This window comes from Carassius gibelio, chromosome B8 (genome assembly GCF_023724105.1).
Source record: "Carassius gibelio isolate Cgi1373 ecotype wild population from Czech Republic chromosome B8, carGib1.2-hapl.c, whole genome shotgun sequence".
NCBI classification, from domain to species: Eukaryota; Metazoa; Chordata; class Actinopteri; order Cypriniformes; family Cyprinidae; genus Carassius; species Carassius gibelio.
This window is the reverse complement of record NC_068403.1, coordinates 12,439,163-12,459,015: the sequence shown is the minus strand read 5'-3', so window position 1 is coordinate 12,459,015 and position 19,853 is coordinate 12,439,163. Positions and strand designations below refer to the sequence as shown.

The following is a 19,853-nucleotide window of genomic DNA, read 5'->3' as shown; positions in this document are numbered from 1 at the left end:
AAACCCTCTCATATGCTTTTTGCATGGGCTGTCAGTACGATTAATGCAATACAGGCACTGTGATGTCATATATGGGCTTGGGACAATGCAGTGTTTTGTTATTAATGGATGATTTATTGTATATAGTGGCTGAAGGCTTTTAAGTCATTACAGTCCTGCTTGATGTTGAGTAACTATGCGTTGTATTCATGCGATATGTGCGCTACCTCATAAACCACGTACCTTTTCTCTACCTGAAGTCTTTTGCTTCAGAGCCATTTGTTATGTTGGCAAGGTCGATTGATCAAAGTGTGCAGGTTTCCTACTGTATCTCTTCCGCAACGCCGGAGAGTTGAAGTGATCAGTTTAGCCTAAATCAGGATGCACTGCTAATCTACCTCAGGAAAATCACCTTTTCTCAACTTTCATTTGAGATGGAAAACTGAGAGGGAGTTGTATAATCTCATCACTGTGGGATTATAGAGCAAGTCTGAAGTGTTTGAAATCATAAACAGGTGCTGCCTCAAGCCAACAAAGTCATGCAAACAGATGCACAGACAGTTTGTTTAATATATAGTATATAGCATAAACGCGGTTATGTAACTAATTTTAACTTCACTTGACATTAAACTCTTAATGCCTGTTTTCCATATCAATGCCAATCAACTAGTATGTGGGTGTGTGAGACAGCTGTGTTTCTGTTTTCTGTAGATCCAAACATCAAATGCATAAAAGCTGACTTGCCCCCTGGTGATGTCATCAGGACGTGTGTTTTATTTATTTATTTATTTTAAAAAAATGCATTAGATTTTTAGCAAAGGGAAGATGCAAGTTATGAAAAAATAATGATCTTTTAAAATGCGTTATGTGTTTTTAGTGCTACTGGCCTTTCTATTTTTGCAGTATCCATTTTTGTCTTTTGTAGGCTTGTCGTCTACTTCTAACAGATTCATACATGTTTTTTGCTAAGGTCAGCAAAAAACAAAAACATTGTTTTTTTTTGTTGTTGTTCTAATTACATTCTTATGTTTGCTCTCCCTGCTTTGACCCAGGTACGACCAGGCAACCACGGGATGGAGAGATCTCCGGGGTGGATTATAACTTTGTGTCCATTGAGGAATTCTTCTCCCTGGAAGAGTCAGGAGCCCTGCTGGAAAGTGGGAAGTTCAAAGGTCAGAATCATTATTGTTTCTTAAACAGGGGGTTCCATGGGGGACTCAACGTGACTTAAAATAAGACAAAAATTAGATAAACAACGAAACAGCCAGATATTGTTTATTTTAATTTCAGGATTCCCACATTCTTGTAAAACCTGAGAAAGTTCAATTTTAAAACTATGAGTGCCCATGTAATGAAATAGGTTTTAAAAAAAATGAGGGCTTGGCTGGGGGTGGGGGGGTTGACTGGGGGCTTTTAAAATTGTTGTGGACAGTGGAGGGCTTTTGAGTCAAAAGGTTGAGAAGCACTGATCTAAACAGTTATCTCATTGCTTATCAAAAAATTATATTTTCTCTCAAAGAACAAATTAAAATATCAAATGTTAAAAAATTTGAAAATACTTACTTACACAAAACTGCAACTGTAGAACCCAGACCACCATTCACTAAGTTTGTATTTGTTTATTAAATATTTAGGCTGATTTTATCGTATTTTTAGTTACCAGTATGTGTGTTTTACACATTTGATCTTGTTTAAATCCATTCTGTTCCACAGACTTAACTCACAAAACTCTTCATTCAGACAAATTCGTATGCAAACGTATGGAACAGACAGGCCGTGTTTTGGATATAATAGTTATTTACTGTTCTACTGAGTTTGTGTGTGCATATATTTTGAGTTTGTGTGTGCTCGTGAACATGTGGTGAGGGTCAGGGCGTCTCGCCAGAGCTCCAAATGCCCAAGCCAATCAGAATCAAGAGAAGCACCCTCCAGACTGCGGCGAAAAGTGCCGTGCTGGCTTGGTTCTGTCCTCCAACATTATCAGCAGAAAGAGCTGAAAAAGAGTCCTAATGGAGAGAGAACAAGCGTGTAACGCAGACTGATGTCTGAGCCTGCTGATGTCTTTGTTAAGGGTCTCACACACAGCTGCAGATTCACACTATGACATCCTTCAAAGTTGCAGCTCTTGGATTTATGAATATGTTTCCGCTGACTCGTGTTTTTGATGCCGCTGCGCCACTTTCCTTTGTCTTTGAAAAGTAAGAAAGATATTGTTCACTTATTATGTCTATCTCAATAGTTTTGTCGTTTTTATGCAAACCTGCTGTTACTCATGGTCCAATCACTGACTGTGTCACTATCAACAATAGGGACTTCTTTTTGTTTTTTTTACACAACTGTTCAAATTAATGGGGCTTTTGAAAGACTTTTATGCTCACCCAAGGCTTTATTTGATCAAAAATACAATACAAAAACAATAATATTGCAATAATATTACAAAGCTGAATTAGCATTTTTTACTCCAGTGTCACATGATCCTTTTAGAAATCATTCTAATATGCTGATTTAGTGACCAAGAAACATTTCTCTTTATTATCAATACTGAAATCAGTTGTGCCGCTTAATATTTTTGTTGAACACATGATGCATTTTCCCCAGGATTCTTTGATGAATAAAAAATTGAAAAGAACAGCATTTGAAAAAGAAATGGAAATATAACTTCTAACTATATAAATGCCTTAACTGTCACTTCTGATAAATTTAATTCATCGTTGCTGAATAAAAGCACTAATTTCTTAATACAACCTTAATGACCCTTTAGAAACTTTAGAAAAGTGAGGTATGTTACATTTTAATATGTCTATAATTAATAACAAATGTGTTTTTAACACCTGAGCAGTGATGCCCTGCAGCTCATGAGTCATCTCTCCAGTCAGAAACCACACCACACTTCTACTTTTCTATCACTCTGTACAGGAGAAAAGAGGCTTTTCTCTGTAATCCCTATTTCAGTTTCTCTGTCTCCGATCACCCGTCCACCCCCATTCCCTCTCTCCTTCTCTCTCTCTGTTTATTTATTTTTCTCCAGTTGTAAATAAGCTGCAGCAAGGGAGTTATGCTGCAGTTAAATATCACTGGAAGTGCCAAACATGTAAACTCTCTGAACTGCGAAGGATTGTGCGCCCCTAGTGGTAATATACTGTAAATAGTGTTTTTTCACCTGAGCATTTATACTGTATGTTGTGTGCTTTTACTTTAGCTTTTTAGAGTAGCTATTCAGAGGTGCATTAATCTCATGTTTTCACCATTGATATGGTTGCTAAAAGAGCTCTGAAACATCCTGTCAGTTTATTAGTTTCATAACAGCTGTGATTAAGGGTTTTAAAGAGACTGTGATCTAGGGCAGCAGCAGCCAGGAGCAGGAAAAAATTCTCTTTTGATAAAATGTACAACTAGAACTGTATCATTTAAACTGGTGACACAAGACGTTCTACTTTGAAAGATACATCGGGGTCACATGAACCATTGGAAATGTCTTTTAAATGTAAGATTATTTTTAAATGAGTAAATCTTAGGATTTTTAACATTTTGAAATTAAGAAATATTATGATATAAAATTAATTCTGAACTCTTTCTGTTTCACTGATCAAGTACGCAAATTTTTGACACTGTTCATGTGTAGTTTTTGGTACAAAATGTCAGATTTTCTTGCTTCCATTGAAGCACAAGATGATCTATTGGAACATCCGCTCAAATCATGCAGGATAACATGGATCATCAGATTTTGTGCAGCTCTTGCCAGACTTTTGGAGTTCATGTACGTTTGAGTACATGTTGTTATTACAGGAATAAGGGGCTCATGTTAATTCATGTTCATTTTAACATTTCACAATTGTTATGCTGGCTATATGTAATGACATTTTTTTTTTCAATTAGATACATTTACTAGTGGTTGTATAAGTTTGTTTGTATGTTAGGTAATTGTAAATTTGAATTTTCCAAAAAAAAAAAAAAAAATTAAATGTCAGTGGTGTGCTCATAGGGTTTGTATTGTGCTGGATAAATACCTATTTGTTTTTGAAAATGGAGATCCAGAGGTTTCTGTCTGAAAGCTGTTTTGATTATGGCTCTTTGGCTGCCTCAAAAAATGAACTCGAGGAACAATAGTTTTTAGGTTGAAAATGGATGATCTTGTCAAGGACTGTTTCGGTTAGCGCATGTAAAGCATTGTGTCTAAAGGCCATTGTTTTTTTATTTTGCTGATTGGATTTTTTTTTCCGATTGTGGCTTTATAGAGGCCATTTCTAAAATAAATCTCCATCATCACAGGGAACTATTATGGCACACCTCGGCCAATCCACATCGGTCCTGATAGCCCCCCCATTACATACCAGGAACATCGAAATCTCCTGAGGAACTTCCGTACCCGTAGCAAATCACTCAGCAACCTGGAAAAGGCAGTGGAGGAAGGGGACAACAGCGAGGAAGACTCTGGTCTTTCAGGTATTCAGCTATTGGGTCCACCTTTTATTTTGAAATTAGTTGTTTTTATTTCTTAAACAAGCACTTTTAAATGAAAGCAACTTCCATTTCATTATTTCATTGTAAAGTAATATATTTAGGAATCATATTCTGTTGAGATTGGGAACTTCTCTTTTATTTATTAGGATCTATAACTTATGGTGTACCCCAAGACACAAGTTTAGGTCCTTTTATATTTTCTCCTCTATAAAGTCAGTGCACCCCTTAAGTAAATTGGTTTCCAAAACTAAGTATCTCCTTCCACTGTTACACAGACAATACAGTACATTTATCTTCTAAAAGCCATTGTTAAAACTAACATAAAACTTAAAGCTTAACATTAAGAAAAAGCCAATGAGAAGTTACTTTGTTGTTGCTTTAATATTGTGTGCAGTATACAGTATGTTGAGTTTTTGTGGCATGTAGAATCTTCCAGCATCTCTGGATTTGATTGAAGTTTTTAACCATTTTGCATTTTAAACCCACAGTTTTTGAAGCCTCAACCATGACATGCTTACATTTTTATGTTTTTGACATTAAAAACTATGCAATTGTATTTAGGACTGATGCCTTTCTCATATTAGAGCTGGCAAGAGGAGAGTACCATGAACTGAGTGACCTCTCGCTGGCCTGAGTTTGCCTAAGATTATATAAGACGGCTGCATCTCATGTCATGTTCACTGTACTTTGTTTCCCAGCGGGGTCTGCAGGAGCCAGCAGTGCCCCTCCCACCACCATTGTCTCACCTAATCAGACTTGGGATTTAGGCGGTGGGCGGGATGGAGGGGTTGCCATGGAGAATGGAGCACGTGGAGGGGCATTGCCTGAAAACTGGGAGCTGGCGTTCAGTGACACGGGCGAACCCTATTACATCAAGTGAGTCAGCAGGGGGAGAAGGAAAATATAAGACGGTATAGTGAGACAGAAAGTCATTTGCTTCCTCCAGTAATCAAAGGTTATAGTCGAAGTTGAAAAGATGCCTTTTTATGTCACAATGGTCTTTTGACATACGAAGGCGACACTTGAACTTTAAGATGTGCATCAATAAGAAATGTTTAATTCAGCAGGGGCGTACAATTATCATGTTGGAAGTAAATGTGATTATTTTGTATTTTTGATGCAAAAAGGATGACATTTGAACTCTAAGATACACGTCAATGAAAAATCCAGAATCTTTGCCTTACCCTATGAAAATTATTTTCACTTAATGGGGTTATTTTGTATTTTTGATTCAATTTTGTGTACAATAAAGGGAGACATTTGAACTTCAAAAAGCACGTCAATAAAAAATGGATAATCTTTGCCTACATCTATGAAAATTAAGTCAGCTAATGTGGTTATTCTGTATTTTTGATGCACTTTTGTGTAAAATAAGCACAACATTTGAACTTTGAGCTGCGCATCAGGGAAAAATGCATAATCTTTGTCTCTATCTGTGAAACTTAAGTCCTCTTAATATTTATTGCTCTCAGAACTGCAGTTGTATTTCCTCTTAAAGTTGCTGATGAAACCTTGTGAGTGGAAAAAAGTCTCTCTGATTTCTCTCATTTTTCAGCCATAACTCAAAGACCACAAGCTGGCTGGACCCAAGGACTCAGGGCAAAGAGATTGTCAGCAAGACAGAGTGTGAGTGTATATGTGTGCATGTGTGTGTGAGCTTGGCTCCTCTCCAATTCTTGCCCCCAAACATACTCTCGCTCTCTCTGCAGTCTTCACACAAAGATTAATGACAAACCTTCCTGGAGCCATTTAGTCTTTCTCTCACGCCTTCATCTTATCGCTTGTTTCCTTTGCCTTTCAAACCTTATTCACGATCGCCTCGTCTCTCCCTATTCGCCCACTCGCTTTCCATCTCTCTTTTTCCTTTAATGTTATCTATCACTCAAAGCACGCTCTCTTAGATTTGAGAAGGTCATGTCTGCTATCACTTCTTAGCTGAGTGATCTTCTGAAGTCATTTTGTCTGTCACTTTGCACATATGTGTAGGAAGCCAATGTGTGAAAACACATTTATGTGCCTAAATATCTGAAATTTAATTTAACCATGAGGAAAAAAGTTTTAGAAGTTTGGAAAACAAATAGTGTGTAGAATAGATTGTATACTGCCTGCTGTTGTGTAATCATATACATTTTGCAGGTTTGAGATGGCAGTATACTGTATTGTCACATGACCTCTTTACATGGCATGTTTAATTCAGCGGTTTGGAGTCCACTTATCATGCTGGAAATAAATGTGGTTACTTTGAATTTTTTGATGCAATTTTGAGGAACAAAATGTAATGTTCGGCAGTCTGTTCAAATAATGAATCAAACAAAATGAAAGAAAAAGGTTTAAAAAGTGCTCTGTTGTATGCTGCATGGATTTTAACAGTACTGCACATTTTACTGCAGAATATAAAAAGTGTGTAATTGAACATTTTATAGAGAGTATAACCAGTACAGCCCACATCCCAGCAGATGGCACTGTTGTTTAGCTATCAACTCCATCCTGAAACAATCTAGAGTAGGCGGTTTGACCTAAAGGCATTGCTAAAACTCTGTAGACTTAGCATCTCTTGTATAGAGACTTAATTTTATGTTTGTTTGTTGTGTGTGTGTGTGTGTGTGTGAATTAGTACCTGCATTCACAGACCAACCAACTGAACTGAAGGGCTATTCCATACACACCCGCCTGTCGAAAGGGCCTCGTGGGTTTGGCTTTAACATTGTGGGTGGCAGTAGACCTCGAGAGTTCCTGCAGGTGTACAGTGTCACCCCTGGAGGCCCGTCTGCACTCAAAACAGGTGCGTTTTAACCCTGTGTCCTTTAAAAAACATAACACAGATGGAGGTGAAACTGTATTGCAGACTCTACCACACAAAAAGCTAAGAGCAAATTACAGCAGGGATTAAGATCTAAAATATAAATGGCACAATGTTCCAATAGTTTGTGAATTTAGCATAAATATTTCTTAATAATCATGTAAAATGACTACTGTATTATTATTATTATTATTATTATTATTATTATTCAGTAAAGCAGTTTTTGTTATTTCAAAGAAAAATGAAAAGGCAGTCATTTTATTTTAAATTGCTAATTTCTTTCCTCGAGATATGTTCAGGAATGTTATGATGATGATGATTATTCTTATTTTTCAGTAAAGCTGTTTCTGTTATTTAAAAGGAAAAATGGCATGAATCAGTCTTTTTTTAAATGTTAAATAACTTGTTTTTCCTCAATGTGACACTTTGCACAAACACATTCACAGAGGCATCAACTGTAATGTTTAATGTTTTAATCCGGCTACTTTTAGTCTAATTTCACAATGAAAACGATTAAAATTGGAAATAGGAATTTGGTGGAAAAAGAATCTGCATGCGTGCCACATATCACCCTGGCAACACAAGTATTCTCTTTTGGAAACTGCTGGAAAGTGGCTTCTGCTTTTTGCTGCTTCTGTAAAAATCTGCAGTAGAGGAGATGGCACTTCAACGGTCAGTTCTTTAAATATTTATAGATTTATGACCGACATGATAATTTAATAACACACACAGATTTGTGCAGGGGGCTCTTAAAGACATTGTGAATCATATGTGATGTAATGGTACTGCTGACTTTAACATCCTCTTTTATGCTTAGAAGACAAAAAGCCCAATAGATCTGGATTTAAGTCAGATCATTTATAGATGGCAGGAAAACCAGGGGAGAGAAAAGGATCGGATGGATAAAAGATAGATTTTACCGCATGAGCTGTTAGCTTTTCTGCTCTCCCTATCCTTTAATCTGTCCCTCCAATCCTCACTTTTATTTTAGGCAGGAAATCCCTTGACATTCTTTCTCTCTCTCTGGATTAGATTAGTGTGTGTGTGCGTGTGTGTATTTGGTGATTTGGATGGTCTCATGGTTTGAATCTGCTCATCTGTTCTTAATCCAGATGGGCCTGTAGGTTTTAATCTGTTTGCCTCTTACACACAACACTGTCCACTCACGTGTACTAACAAAACCAAACACACACACACACACACACACACACACACACACACTTATCTTTATCCTTAAAGGGGTCAAATTCTACCTTAATAAAATTTCTTTGAGGTTTCTCTCTCTCTCTCTCTCTCTCTTTCTTAAATTTACAAAATGAAGGACATTTTGATTCCTCGTTATACTGGCTGGTTATGATTTCCATGTGTAAATGCAAATGTTTCTCTCTCTCTCCCAGCGGACATCCTAGTGTACATCAATGACTCATGTGTGCTGGGTCTGTCCCACAAAGAGGTTGTAGAAATGCTGAAATCCGTCCCCATGGGTCACAGTGTGGACGTGGTTCTCCGTCGAGGTTACCCAATGCTCTACAACCCTGATGGCTGCCCCAAAACCAGCCTCTCTTCCCCTTCTGACCCAACCAGCACCAACCCTACAGCCCCCGGGTCTGCTCAATCCCAGGTCCAACATCCCGATGGACACCAGCCTGGCTTGGTGAACCTCAACCGCTCCATGTCCCACCACAACAACTTCTACCCCCGCATGCAGAAAGAGTCCTTGGATGCTAATGGAAACACAGCACCCCAGCTTTCATACGCAATGGCCAATGGAAATGGAGTGGGAGGGACTATAGGGATGGGGGCGGTGACTTCTTCAAATGCCCCTCCTCCATCAGAGCGGATGAGCTCCAGTCATAGTGATACGGAGGTCTGCTCTGTTGTCACGCGAAGGTAAACAGGATTACTTTGAAGACTGATTGTATTCATTTATTAGTAAATAACTAATAATATTAATGAATATGTATCCTTTGAACATGATTATAATATTATTGTTGTTATTATTATTATTATAACCATGTTCATTAATGTTAATGTGTATTATTAATAAAAATAAATATCATTAATGAGCATGGTTAATAGTAATGATGATAATAATAATAATGATAATATCATAACCATGTTCAATAGGGAAGATGAAGAATATGATCATACAAAATTACTACCATGATACCATAACACTAATAATTAATAATAATAATTATCATTATTATTTTTATTATTAAAGAAAATGGTTAATATTAGGGATAGTAAATAGTATAATTATAAAATACTATTCAGAAACATTGTAATAATAATAATGATGTGTTAAAATATTATTCTTTAAAACACTGATAATTTATAAGAACATAATTATTATTATTATTATTATTATAACCATGTTTATACATGATTGTTATTAATAAACCTGGTTAATATTAGTTATAATAAATATTTGCACTATTTTAAATAAAATAAATAATAATAATATCATGACCATGTTCATTAATGATTATTATTACAGTACTATTGTAATTACTAATATTATATCGTTGTTGATGCTGTTCTTTTTACACAATCAATTATTTCTTCCACACTCCATCTAGAGCTTCCCTTGTCCGAAGCTACAACAACAACTCTCTTCCAGCTCCTTCTCACGCCCATCACAGTTCGAAGTCTTCCGAGAACGAGCTCTCCTCTGCTGTGCTCCCGCTGCCCCAGCCTGAGGTGGGTCCTACCGCCCCGCCAGGAGCGCCCAACACCCAGCGGCCTCCAGTGCCCCAAACATCTCTTGGTGTTGCACCCCCAAACGAGCACCCACCCTGTGGTTTCAACGGGTGTCCAGCCAACAATCCCCCGCGACCTCTTCCGGGTGGCCTAGGGTCCCCAGGAGCCCCAGGTGGGGTAGGCAGCGGTGGAGAGGGTGAGCTGGTACCTGTGGCCTTGGGCAGGAGTGAGGGAGGGGGTATGGGTTTCAGTGTGACGGCTGGGGGGCAGGGAGGGCAGCTGGCGGTGGTGAAGAGAGTTTGGGACAGACGACAGTGCCACTCCCTACAGCCAGGGGACGCCATTATTAAAATCAACGGCGCTGATGTGCAGAGTCTCAGCTTCGCACAGGTAATTCATTAACTCTTCGGGTCTGTTTCTGAAGCTCTTCCCTCATCAACCTTACATACTTGAATCCTTGCAAATGCTCTTTTTTTATACTGTGAACAGGTGCAGCGAGTGCTGCAAGAACATACCAAACAGGGTGAGGTGGTCTTACTGGTTTACAGAGGAGGTGAGTGTTCTCCACACTGTCTATGAATAAATCGTTTATAATATTCCAAAAAGAAAATATATAATAAAAAACACAAGAATTGTCCATTTTGAATTCATGGTCACTTTTAGAATGTTGTATTATTTAATATAAATAAATGACAAATAAATTACAGAAAACTTTATAAAGTGAAAAGTGACGTGACATTTAGACAAGTACAGTATGGTGACCCAAACTCTAAATTCATGCTCTGCATTTAACCCATCCAAAGCGACACACACAGCAGTGAACACACACCCAGAGCAGAGAGCAACATAGAAATTATATTTCGGATTTAGTATTTTTATATTTATTATGATTTCTTTATAATAGAAAAACATCATATCAAGAAAAATCTGTGTGTCATTCATACAACTACACAGAAAACCTACATATCACTATCCTGTTCTCTCTCAGGTTCTCTTTGTTCCCCAGGCTCCCCAAATGCCTATAAGAGGCCTCCTCCTTCCCTGGGCACCCCTGATCTGATCTCGCCCTCCTCCGATGGTGCTGTGCCCAGCCAGAGCACCCTCTCTCCCTCCTCACCTTGTGGTGACCTCCCCAACCTGGTCCAAAGCACCAGCTTCCTGGACTCAGTGCCCGTGACCCTGACCCTAGAGCCCCGGGACTGGATAGGAGTCGAGGACGGACCTGCTCAGTGGAGCCGTACTGCTCCCTCTAATCTCGGCGCAGTGTCCAAAAGCCATGTAGACACGAGGGGAGCGATCTCTTCCAGAGCGATGGAGGTGGAGTTGAGACGGAGACCAGGAGAAGGATTCGGGTTTGTCATCGCATCCCAGGACGTAATGAATGGAAGTAAGTACAGGCTGGGTTAAGCAGGACCTGCATTTATGATTTCTGCCCAGTTGTTGTGACCTTTGTTTTATTTCTGATTATTCTGGTATTTGGCATCAAAAAGAAAACATTTACTACATTAATACAATGTTATTTCAAAAACTAGGGTTCTGGAAAAATATCCTACATTCTGTCTCCATAAAGTAATTCTCACAAAGGGAGAGAGTATATAATCCTGCTTTGCTCCATGTTTGGAGGCCAGGTGAATTGTGGAAAAAATAATATTTTAAAGAAAAAGGGCATTTACCCCTCTAAGCATGTTGGTCATCTGAGTCATGCCATTATGCAATAAGCATGTGCACAAAAATCCCTAATTAGCAGACTAATTATGACTTCTTTCACTTGATTTGAGGCTTTGCTGATTTGAGGCTTTTGCTCTTTACAGTCATAAATGTACATGTATGATTTGTAGCTCACTGCTGTGATGTTGAGGATGAAAATGAAATACAATTGTAGGATAAGTTAAAGTCCAAATGAGGTCAAGGTTTGTGTCCAGCAGTTCTTGTATTTGTGAAACGACAAATGGAACAGTTTCCTGAGTGCACGGTTTTTCCTGTTTTCTTTGTTTTTACTTGTGCATTGTCCTTTGTTCAGATGCTTAGTAGTTCAGTACTTGTTCACTGTTATTTGCGCTTTATGTTGTTTCTTCTGTAACACAGAGATTTACAAGAAAGAACCATTGACCTTTGTCTTTTTTGGATGCTTTTGGTTTTGTTACATTTATATAAGTTACATGAAGTATCTACTGTAATTCATAGAACCAAATGTTTACATAAAGTTTTCGGTACCTGTGCATCTGACATAAAAATTCAATGCATTTAATATGTAATTTAGTAAACCATGATATTAAGTATAACACTTTAATATTACTTTATCCAAAATGCCCTTTATATTCATACTTTATCACTTGTAACATCCAAATGTCCAATGTACTTAAGTTGTAGAAACATGATATATATATAATTTAGCAATAGACCACCAGTAGTATCAGCCAAATTTCTATGATTGATAATATGTATTAATGATTTGGAATTAAATCTAATATGTACACCCATAAAAAAATAAATGGCAAAAGTTTGGGAATTTATTTGAAACCAAAATATTTTGTAACATTTTGTAACACTGTAATATTATGCCTTTACTGTCACTTTAGATCAATTTAATGCATCCTTGCTGAATACAAGTATTAATTATTATATGGGGAAAAAAATTTCTTAGCCCAAATTTTTTAACAGTATTTTGTGTGTGTGTGTGTGTGTGTGTTTGTGTGTGTGTTGTTAGACATCCCAATATAGGGTTTTAAACATCACCCACTTTCCTTCTCATGATGCTTCTTTTATGAGAGGATTCAGTGTAGTATTAGATTGCTCTTATTTGCTTTCACCCTCCCTCCCTCTCTCTCTTTCTCTCTCTGCACTCTTTCACCCTCTCCCCCTCTCTCCTGTCCTCCGTTCAGTTTTGTCAGTGCAAGCGTTCCTCAGTGTCTCTGCTCAAAGGGAAAAACACCTGAACAGTCCTTCATTTCCTCACTGTTTTGTAATATTATATGTACAGTAGATTAATGTCTCAGCATCAGGAATGATCTGGATTTGAAGCTGGATTTAGAAACTCAATCGGGACAACATGCTGGAAAGGCTTCAGTCTGCCCTGAAAACGGTGAAGGACACAAAACGTAAATACTATCCTTCCTCTTATGGACTCTTTAAAATATCTGTATTCTGCTTAATTGTTGACCTTTGTACTGTTTACTTTACAAACAAATGAATTATCGGCTGCTGTATCAAGTAAGTTTACTGGTGATTTAGTGGATTTGAATTTTTTCCTGGAACGTATGTTTCCTAAAGCTTTGTGATTTGTTTGTTTGAACTGAGATGGGGTGTATTCAGGTAACAGTTTGTTCATGGGAGAGAGAACAAGGATGCATGTGTTGCATTGTATCCGTAGTTTTGAGCTCTCCAGAATAGTTCTCCTGAAGTGCTCCCCTTCTGATTACATCTCGGTACTTTTCATACTTCAGAGCGTCCTGGAGCTGGGGTTCACCTGGACTCTCACATGCCTGAAATATTTCCACTGGCAGTGCCAATGAAAGACTTAATTCTTCTGTGATGTGTTGGACCAGTGAACAAAGAATCACCCACTCTGTAGAAGGGTCCAATTTTCTGCTTACAGACTTCAATAGCAATGAACAGGAAAAAAACCTTGAAGCATAGTGTACTCTAAAGTATTTATATGGAACTCAGGGGTAGTTTCAAGAATACCATTGTATGTCCATGGTACAAGTCAAACAGGTCCCTTGGTAACACAGTGCATGGTATATTCAAAATACTGTTGTAGTTTTGGGACTGTTTTTTAAGTTTTAGATATGGTGCATTGATATTCATCAGATATGGTATTGTGTGGTTTATTCATTACAAAAAAGAACTGTGGTAGTACCATGGTACACTGATAATATCACATCGTAACACCATAGTATTTGACATTTACCAAGGTACTACAATTCATGGTAACACATTAAGGTCCTTGTTACATGTACTTACTTTTATAATAACAAAAAATTATGCATAATCACATGCAAGTAACCCTAAGCCAAACCCTAATCCTAAACCTAACTCTATGGTAAGTACATTTACAGTAAATTAATATTACTCAGTACTTAAATGCATAATTACACTGTAACAAGGTCACCTTAAAATAAAGTATAACCCAATTGTGCTATGGCAGAAATCCAAAAAAGCCCATGGCACAATGGTATTACTAGTTTTAAGTATTGTTTGGCCATGGTGCCATATTTTTTTTCCGTCTACCGTGGTATTCTTTCAAATCTGTTGGAGTATCATACCAGAACACAAGGATATGGTACTGTATCTGTACGTTTTCTTATATTTTCTGTCTCTCAGTTAAATTATTACTGTTATGAGCTGCACACCCTGAATATCTTATCGTGTGTGTGAGATCATCTATATGTGGTCATTTGTAGGGAATGTGTGTGTGTGGAACAGTGAGAAACACTGCATGCTCGTTCCAGCTGTGCTCAATATAACATTGTCTGTATCTTATCTGTATCCTCACTATGTGCAATATCCTCAAGGCGTTGTCTTGTGCCTGTTTCCATTTTTCAGAGGAACGAGTTGTTCTAGGGTCAGCTGATAGTGTTTCGTGAAGCTTAGCCGTGTTAACAGACATCGTGAGTTCTGGATCATTGATTGAGCATATTTTCTCAATGTCATGTGAGGTTTTGCACTGTTCATTTTAGTGCATATTTACATGCAAGGACTAATAAGCTGGATAAGATTAAATATTAAACAGATGGTTGGCTTTGCATCTTTATCCCCAAAGGGATGCAAGCATGCTTGTATGTGGATGTTTGAATGTTTATGATGCATTTTGTTTTGTTGGACATGTGTTATGGATCTCTTTAGATAGAATGTGTGAAATCAGTTTGTTCAGTGCTGGACACTGTAAGGCTGTCTCTGATACAAAGTTTCACTGCAGAATCAGATACCTGATCATTTGCTGTTGTTTACAGCAGTGTTGTTTCTGCAGGGTCAGCCTGATGTAAATGGAGCGTTTGGGTCTGATGATCAGTCACCATTAGCTTTAATGCTGTGATCTGCATCTCTGTGTTTCAGCTCTATAATGTTTACTTGTGTGTGAATATTTTCTGTTTTTGTTTTTGCTCAGTGTTTTTAAAGATAGAAAAGTATTAATACACACTTGGTCCCTTGAGTAAATTAAGTTTTCCTTTATGGATTAATTATTTTTTTCATGAAAATTTCAACAAATATTCACACTGAGAATATTGTACTTTTGTAAAATATAATTTGAGACCTGCATTACAAATTTCATCCAGACACGTGACAAATTGTGCTCTATTATTGTTGCTTTTTATTCACTCACTGGTCATGTACTCATTGAATCATTTACTCACTGATCACTGAAAAGGCGTTGTTAGTGCATTAAGTTTACAAATGTTAGAGAATGAGGGATTAATTGTAATTTTGAGGTTAAGGACCTTAGTTTGTTAAGCAGTGGTTCCATAAACTGGACAAAGTTTTTACTTTCTGAACTGCTTAATATTGGGGTTATTTTGTTATAATTATAACTAATACTGAAGTGTATAATTTCAAATGGAATGACAAAAAAAGTACACACTTTTAAACCTATTTTCTCAAATACTTCCCCTCTTTGCCATTGGCTAGCTGATTATATCCACGCCCCAACTCACACTATTGGTTGGAAGGTCAGGCTGGTTAGAACATTGTTTTGAAAACATATTTTGGGAAATCAACCTAGTAATTGCTTAGTGTCTAGAAAGTTTACTTGAAGCTGAAGTGTTTCATTTCAAAGGGAATTGAAAAAAATACTGTTTTTGATTTCCTCAAATACTTCCAATCTCTGCCATTGGCTGGCTCATCAGATAGCCCCAGTCCAAACCTACGCTATTGGTTGAAATGTTGTCGGGCTGGTTGGAATGTTCAAACAAGCAAAACAATGTTTTTAAAGGATTCTTCTGTATATGCATTTGCATAAGAAACTGGAATAGGAGAAAGTATATTAACATAAACACTCTTCAGCTAATAACAATAACAACAGAAGCCCACAGGAGTGCACATGTTTTTCTGACTTGTGATAAAAGGTCATAATCTCAGCATGAGTCCTTCTGTTCTGTTCTCAACTGTGCATGAGGAGTTTTGTTAGAGCGCTGCAGCCATCCACTCTCGACCCCTGTTTGAACTCGGCTTCCACAACACGCAAAACCTCTGTTCTTCCCGCCGAAACCCTGTGGTGTGTGCAAAAACTAGGCCCGCATACGGCTCATTGGCTCGCAGTTCAGGGGAAATCTCCCAGACGTGAAATAACAGAGACTCATGAATAGTGGAGGTGAACAGAAACAAGGTGTTGTGTAAAAGTTTCGAAGCGTGACCCAGTTATTCCACACGTTTAAAGAGTAGTTAAAGTTTCACCCGTACTTTCATTGTGCACCTGACCAAGTCAGTGTTGAATTGCTGATGTATTAGAATTATTGAAAGTCTCCTTTTTTGTTGTTCAAAATAAGTATATAATAATTCTGTGCTCTATTACTTAGGCATTTTGTATCAGTTTTGTTCAGAAAATCTCCACTTTCAACTGAATATATATATATATATATATATATATATATATATATATATATATATATATATATATATATATATATATATATATATACACAAAACTGATACAGAATGCCTATTTCAGGACTATACTGTGTTATAAGCTTTAGAAGGCATGCATGTCTTTCTGTTTCATTCATAACAGTGTGGATTTATAGGATTATGCGAAGTGTCTGATAACAGTTATGTAACAAACACCATATACTTTCAGTAACTACAAATCCCAAAGAGCTTTTCTCTTTCTTTTTCAGACAGCTGGGTCAGAAACAGCTGCACCCCTCTATTCTTTATCACGAGGGAGACTTTTATGAAATTACATAAACCCCCTGTGCTGTGTTTATTAAATGCATCCCCCCATAAATACATAAATAACCGTTTTAATGTTTTGTGTCTGTATTAACATTCAGCTGCTTAAGGACATAACTTCTTTTAAATGAATAGTTCAGCCCTACATATGTACATACGACTTTCTTCAAAGCTACAAAAAATAGCTTTGTGTCAGGAAAGACCAACATTTCAGTTATTCTTTGAAAATCACTGTAGTAACTTAAAGTTTAGCCTGTACATCTATACAGTACACCTTTGTGGTTCTGCAGTTCCCTCAACAGAGTCTGAGGCTGAAATGCACAGAATTCCAGTTCACATATGCTGAAATGCACAAAAGGTTTGTACAGTTTCAAGCCTGTATACTTGAAATGGTGCTCTGTCACCTTTGACATGCAGTAGATGCATATGGGACCATTTAAAAATGGCACAGTTTAAAACACAGTTTCAGGCCTGTTGTCATTTTTACATGTTCTGCGCTGTTGGTTGTTTCTCCACACAAGTGCACTATCAATACCAACAGGTCGATTCACTGGACAGTACTGCCCTGTGGCAGTGCTAAGAACATGTTTGGGAATGTCTCTGTCTCTAAATATGCAAATTCCCTGCTAAACAGTATGCCACAGGAGCTGAGGAGCTATTAGATTAAGAAATGCTGCCACATACAGCTGTGAGCCATGTACACCATGACTATATTTATTTGATCAAAAATATAGTAAAAAAAAAAAACACTAATATTGTGAAAATTTGATAACATTTTGAAAAAACATTTTAGATGTAATATGTGGCAAAACTGAATTTTCAAGAGCCATTACCTCCCGTCTTCAGTGTCATAATCCTTCAGAAATCATTATAATATGTAGCCTAGATCTGGTGCTCAAGAAACATTTCTTCTTACTTCGATCAATGTTGAAAACGGCTGTTTAATATTTTTTGCTGCTTAATATTTTTTTGAAAAGGATGGCACGTTTTTCAGGGCTTTTTGCTGAATACAGTATTTGTTTGTAGTATGCATCTTTTGTACGTCATAGCTTCATCACAGTTCTCACAATTTCATATTCACACTTGTCTGTTACTTTCATATGTTTATTTAATAATCTTGGGCATTATTCATTTAAACACTAGCAAAACATTTCATTTAAATCTTACATAAATGGTCATAATCAGGATAATTTAAGGAACATTTGTAATAATTGCTCTTTTCTGTGGAAAAACATGCTCCTGTTTTTCATTCTTAATCATATCCTTTAGCCTCTTTCTGTTTTTCTCTTTTTGGGGTGGTTGTGTCTCTCTTTTATGAAAACGTGCATGCCAGTCTAAATTTGGTGTATTTGTGTGCCTTTCATTCGCACATCACTTGCAGAAACACATCTCAACAAAGACGCATATGGAGCAGAATGCTTTAGGCAACACAGCAGTATTTCAGTCTGATGTTTTATGTCTCGCTCTTCTTTCTTTAATTGACTGTCTCTGTGTAACATGATGGCGAGTGCTCAGAGTAGTTGTACACAGGTCTTTGAGATTACAGTCTTGGCAACCAACCTCTTGTTTGGCCAAGAGTGAAAGGCTGAATAATGTGGACAGACGAGGTTGGAACAGAACACATCATACTCAAAGCGCCTTTGACAAACAATAAGCTACACAGGGTGAGGACAGTGAAACTTGGGACCAGTAAGGTCACAGAACTGTCCCATGGTTATGTAAACGTGAACGTTTAAGTGAGGAATTTGTTCAGTGTTCTGTCAGCTGTATAATCTTCTTTTGATTCAGTGATTCATGCAGTTCATTTAGAAATGTGCCCCTTTGTATCGTCACATCATGCTTTGCCAGATGGAAAAAAATATTTAGTGACCCATTCTAAAGTAGAAAGAATTTAGTTTCATTTACATGGATGAGAGGATGAATATCTTTCTTTCTGTCTCTTTTTCCTCTTTAGCCTCGTCTCTAGTGTCTCACAGGTTTGTGACGGTGCGACGGGGGAGCCCAGCAGCACGCAGTGGTCAGATCCAGCCGGGGGATCAGCTGGAGGCCGTGGAGGGCAGGTCCGTGGTCACGCTGCCCCACAGAGACCTCGCACAGATACTGCGCAGAGCCGGCAACACACTCAGACTCACCATTGTACCACGCTCTCACACTAGTAAGCACACCACACTCATAGAAAGTTCCTAATTAAATGATATTGAATGTTTTTAAATGGTGACATGTTTGTTCCTACACTACTGTTCAAAAGTTTGGGTTGAATAGGATTTATTTTAAAGAATTCTCTTCTGCTTATCAAGGCTGAAATTATTTGATCGAAAATACAAAATTAAATATTAAATAAAAATTAATCATATTGTAGTCTTACAATTTAAAATAAGTTTTTTTGTTTTGTTTTGTTTTTTACATTTAAAATGTATTTTTATTTATTTTTATTTAATTTATTCCTGTGATGGCAAACCTGGATTGTTCAGCAGCCATTACTCCAGTCTTCACATGATTCTTCGGATATCACCCTCAAAATTTAATCAATATATATGATTAAAATATCTGCAGATACATTTGGTCAGGATTTTTTGATTACTGGAGGGCTCAAAAAGAACAACATTTATTTGGTATAGAAATGTAAGTCTTCACTTGTCAGTGATAACAAGGTGTGTGTCTAAACCCACGATTGCCTATTTTTTCATCAGACAATAATCTACCTGAGTACCCTGACTTTGATGCTGAGAGTCGGTTAAGAAAAGGGCATCGGGCTAAGCAAAAGGTGAGACTACATACACGCATTACAGAAATACACATACAGTACATATTTATTTGAGTTGTGGAGGCATTTGGTTCCATATAATTATTTTTTTTTTTTTACTTTCAGTTTTCAACTTTTGGTTGAACTGGGTAGTGAAAGTGCATCTCTGTAACTGGCCACAATTTCTGAACGCCTTATTTATTTTAAACGCTTCTACAGTGTGATAGTATTGTATAGTAATTATAGAAGAATTAGCATGCTCTTTAAACTAGTTAGCACGTA

At 37.3% G+C, this 19,853-nt stretch overlaps 1 protein-coding gene across 3 annotated transcripts in view; it reads left to right on the top strand.

Moving 5' to 3' along the window:
* magixa (MAGI family member, X-linked a) overlaps positions 1-19,853 on the top strand; it is a 41,724-nt gene that overhangs the window by 12,069 nt on the left and 9,802 nt on the right. For 2 of the 3 annotated variants that reach the window (XM_052563803.1, XM_052563805.1), the window contains exons 4-14: positions 1,032-1,151; positions 4,249-4,422; positions 5,139-5,316; positions 5,996-6,066; positions 7,055-7,222; positions 8,638-9,130; positions 9,823-10,333; positions 10,433-10,496; positions 10,932-11,330; positions 18,783-18,983; positions 19,519-19,592. In XM_052563803.1, coding sequence (XP_052419763.1) covers positions 1,032-1,151; positions 4,249-4,422; positions 5,139-5,316; positions 5,996-6,066; positions 7,055-7,222; positions 8,638-9,130; positions 9,823-10,333; positions 10,433-10,496; positions 10,932-11,330; positions 18,783-18,983; positions 19,519-19,592 — 2,453 coding nt within the window. The remainder of the gene's footprint in view (positions 1-1,031; positions 1,152-4,248; positions 4,423-5,138; positions 5,317-5,995; positions 6,067-7,054; positions 7,223-8,637; positions 9,131-9,822; positions 10,334-10,432; positions 10,497-10,931; positions 11,331-18,782; positions 18,984-19,518; positions 19,593-19,853) is intronic. The other variant, XM_052563804.1, reaches the window with a different exon arrangement.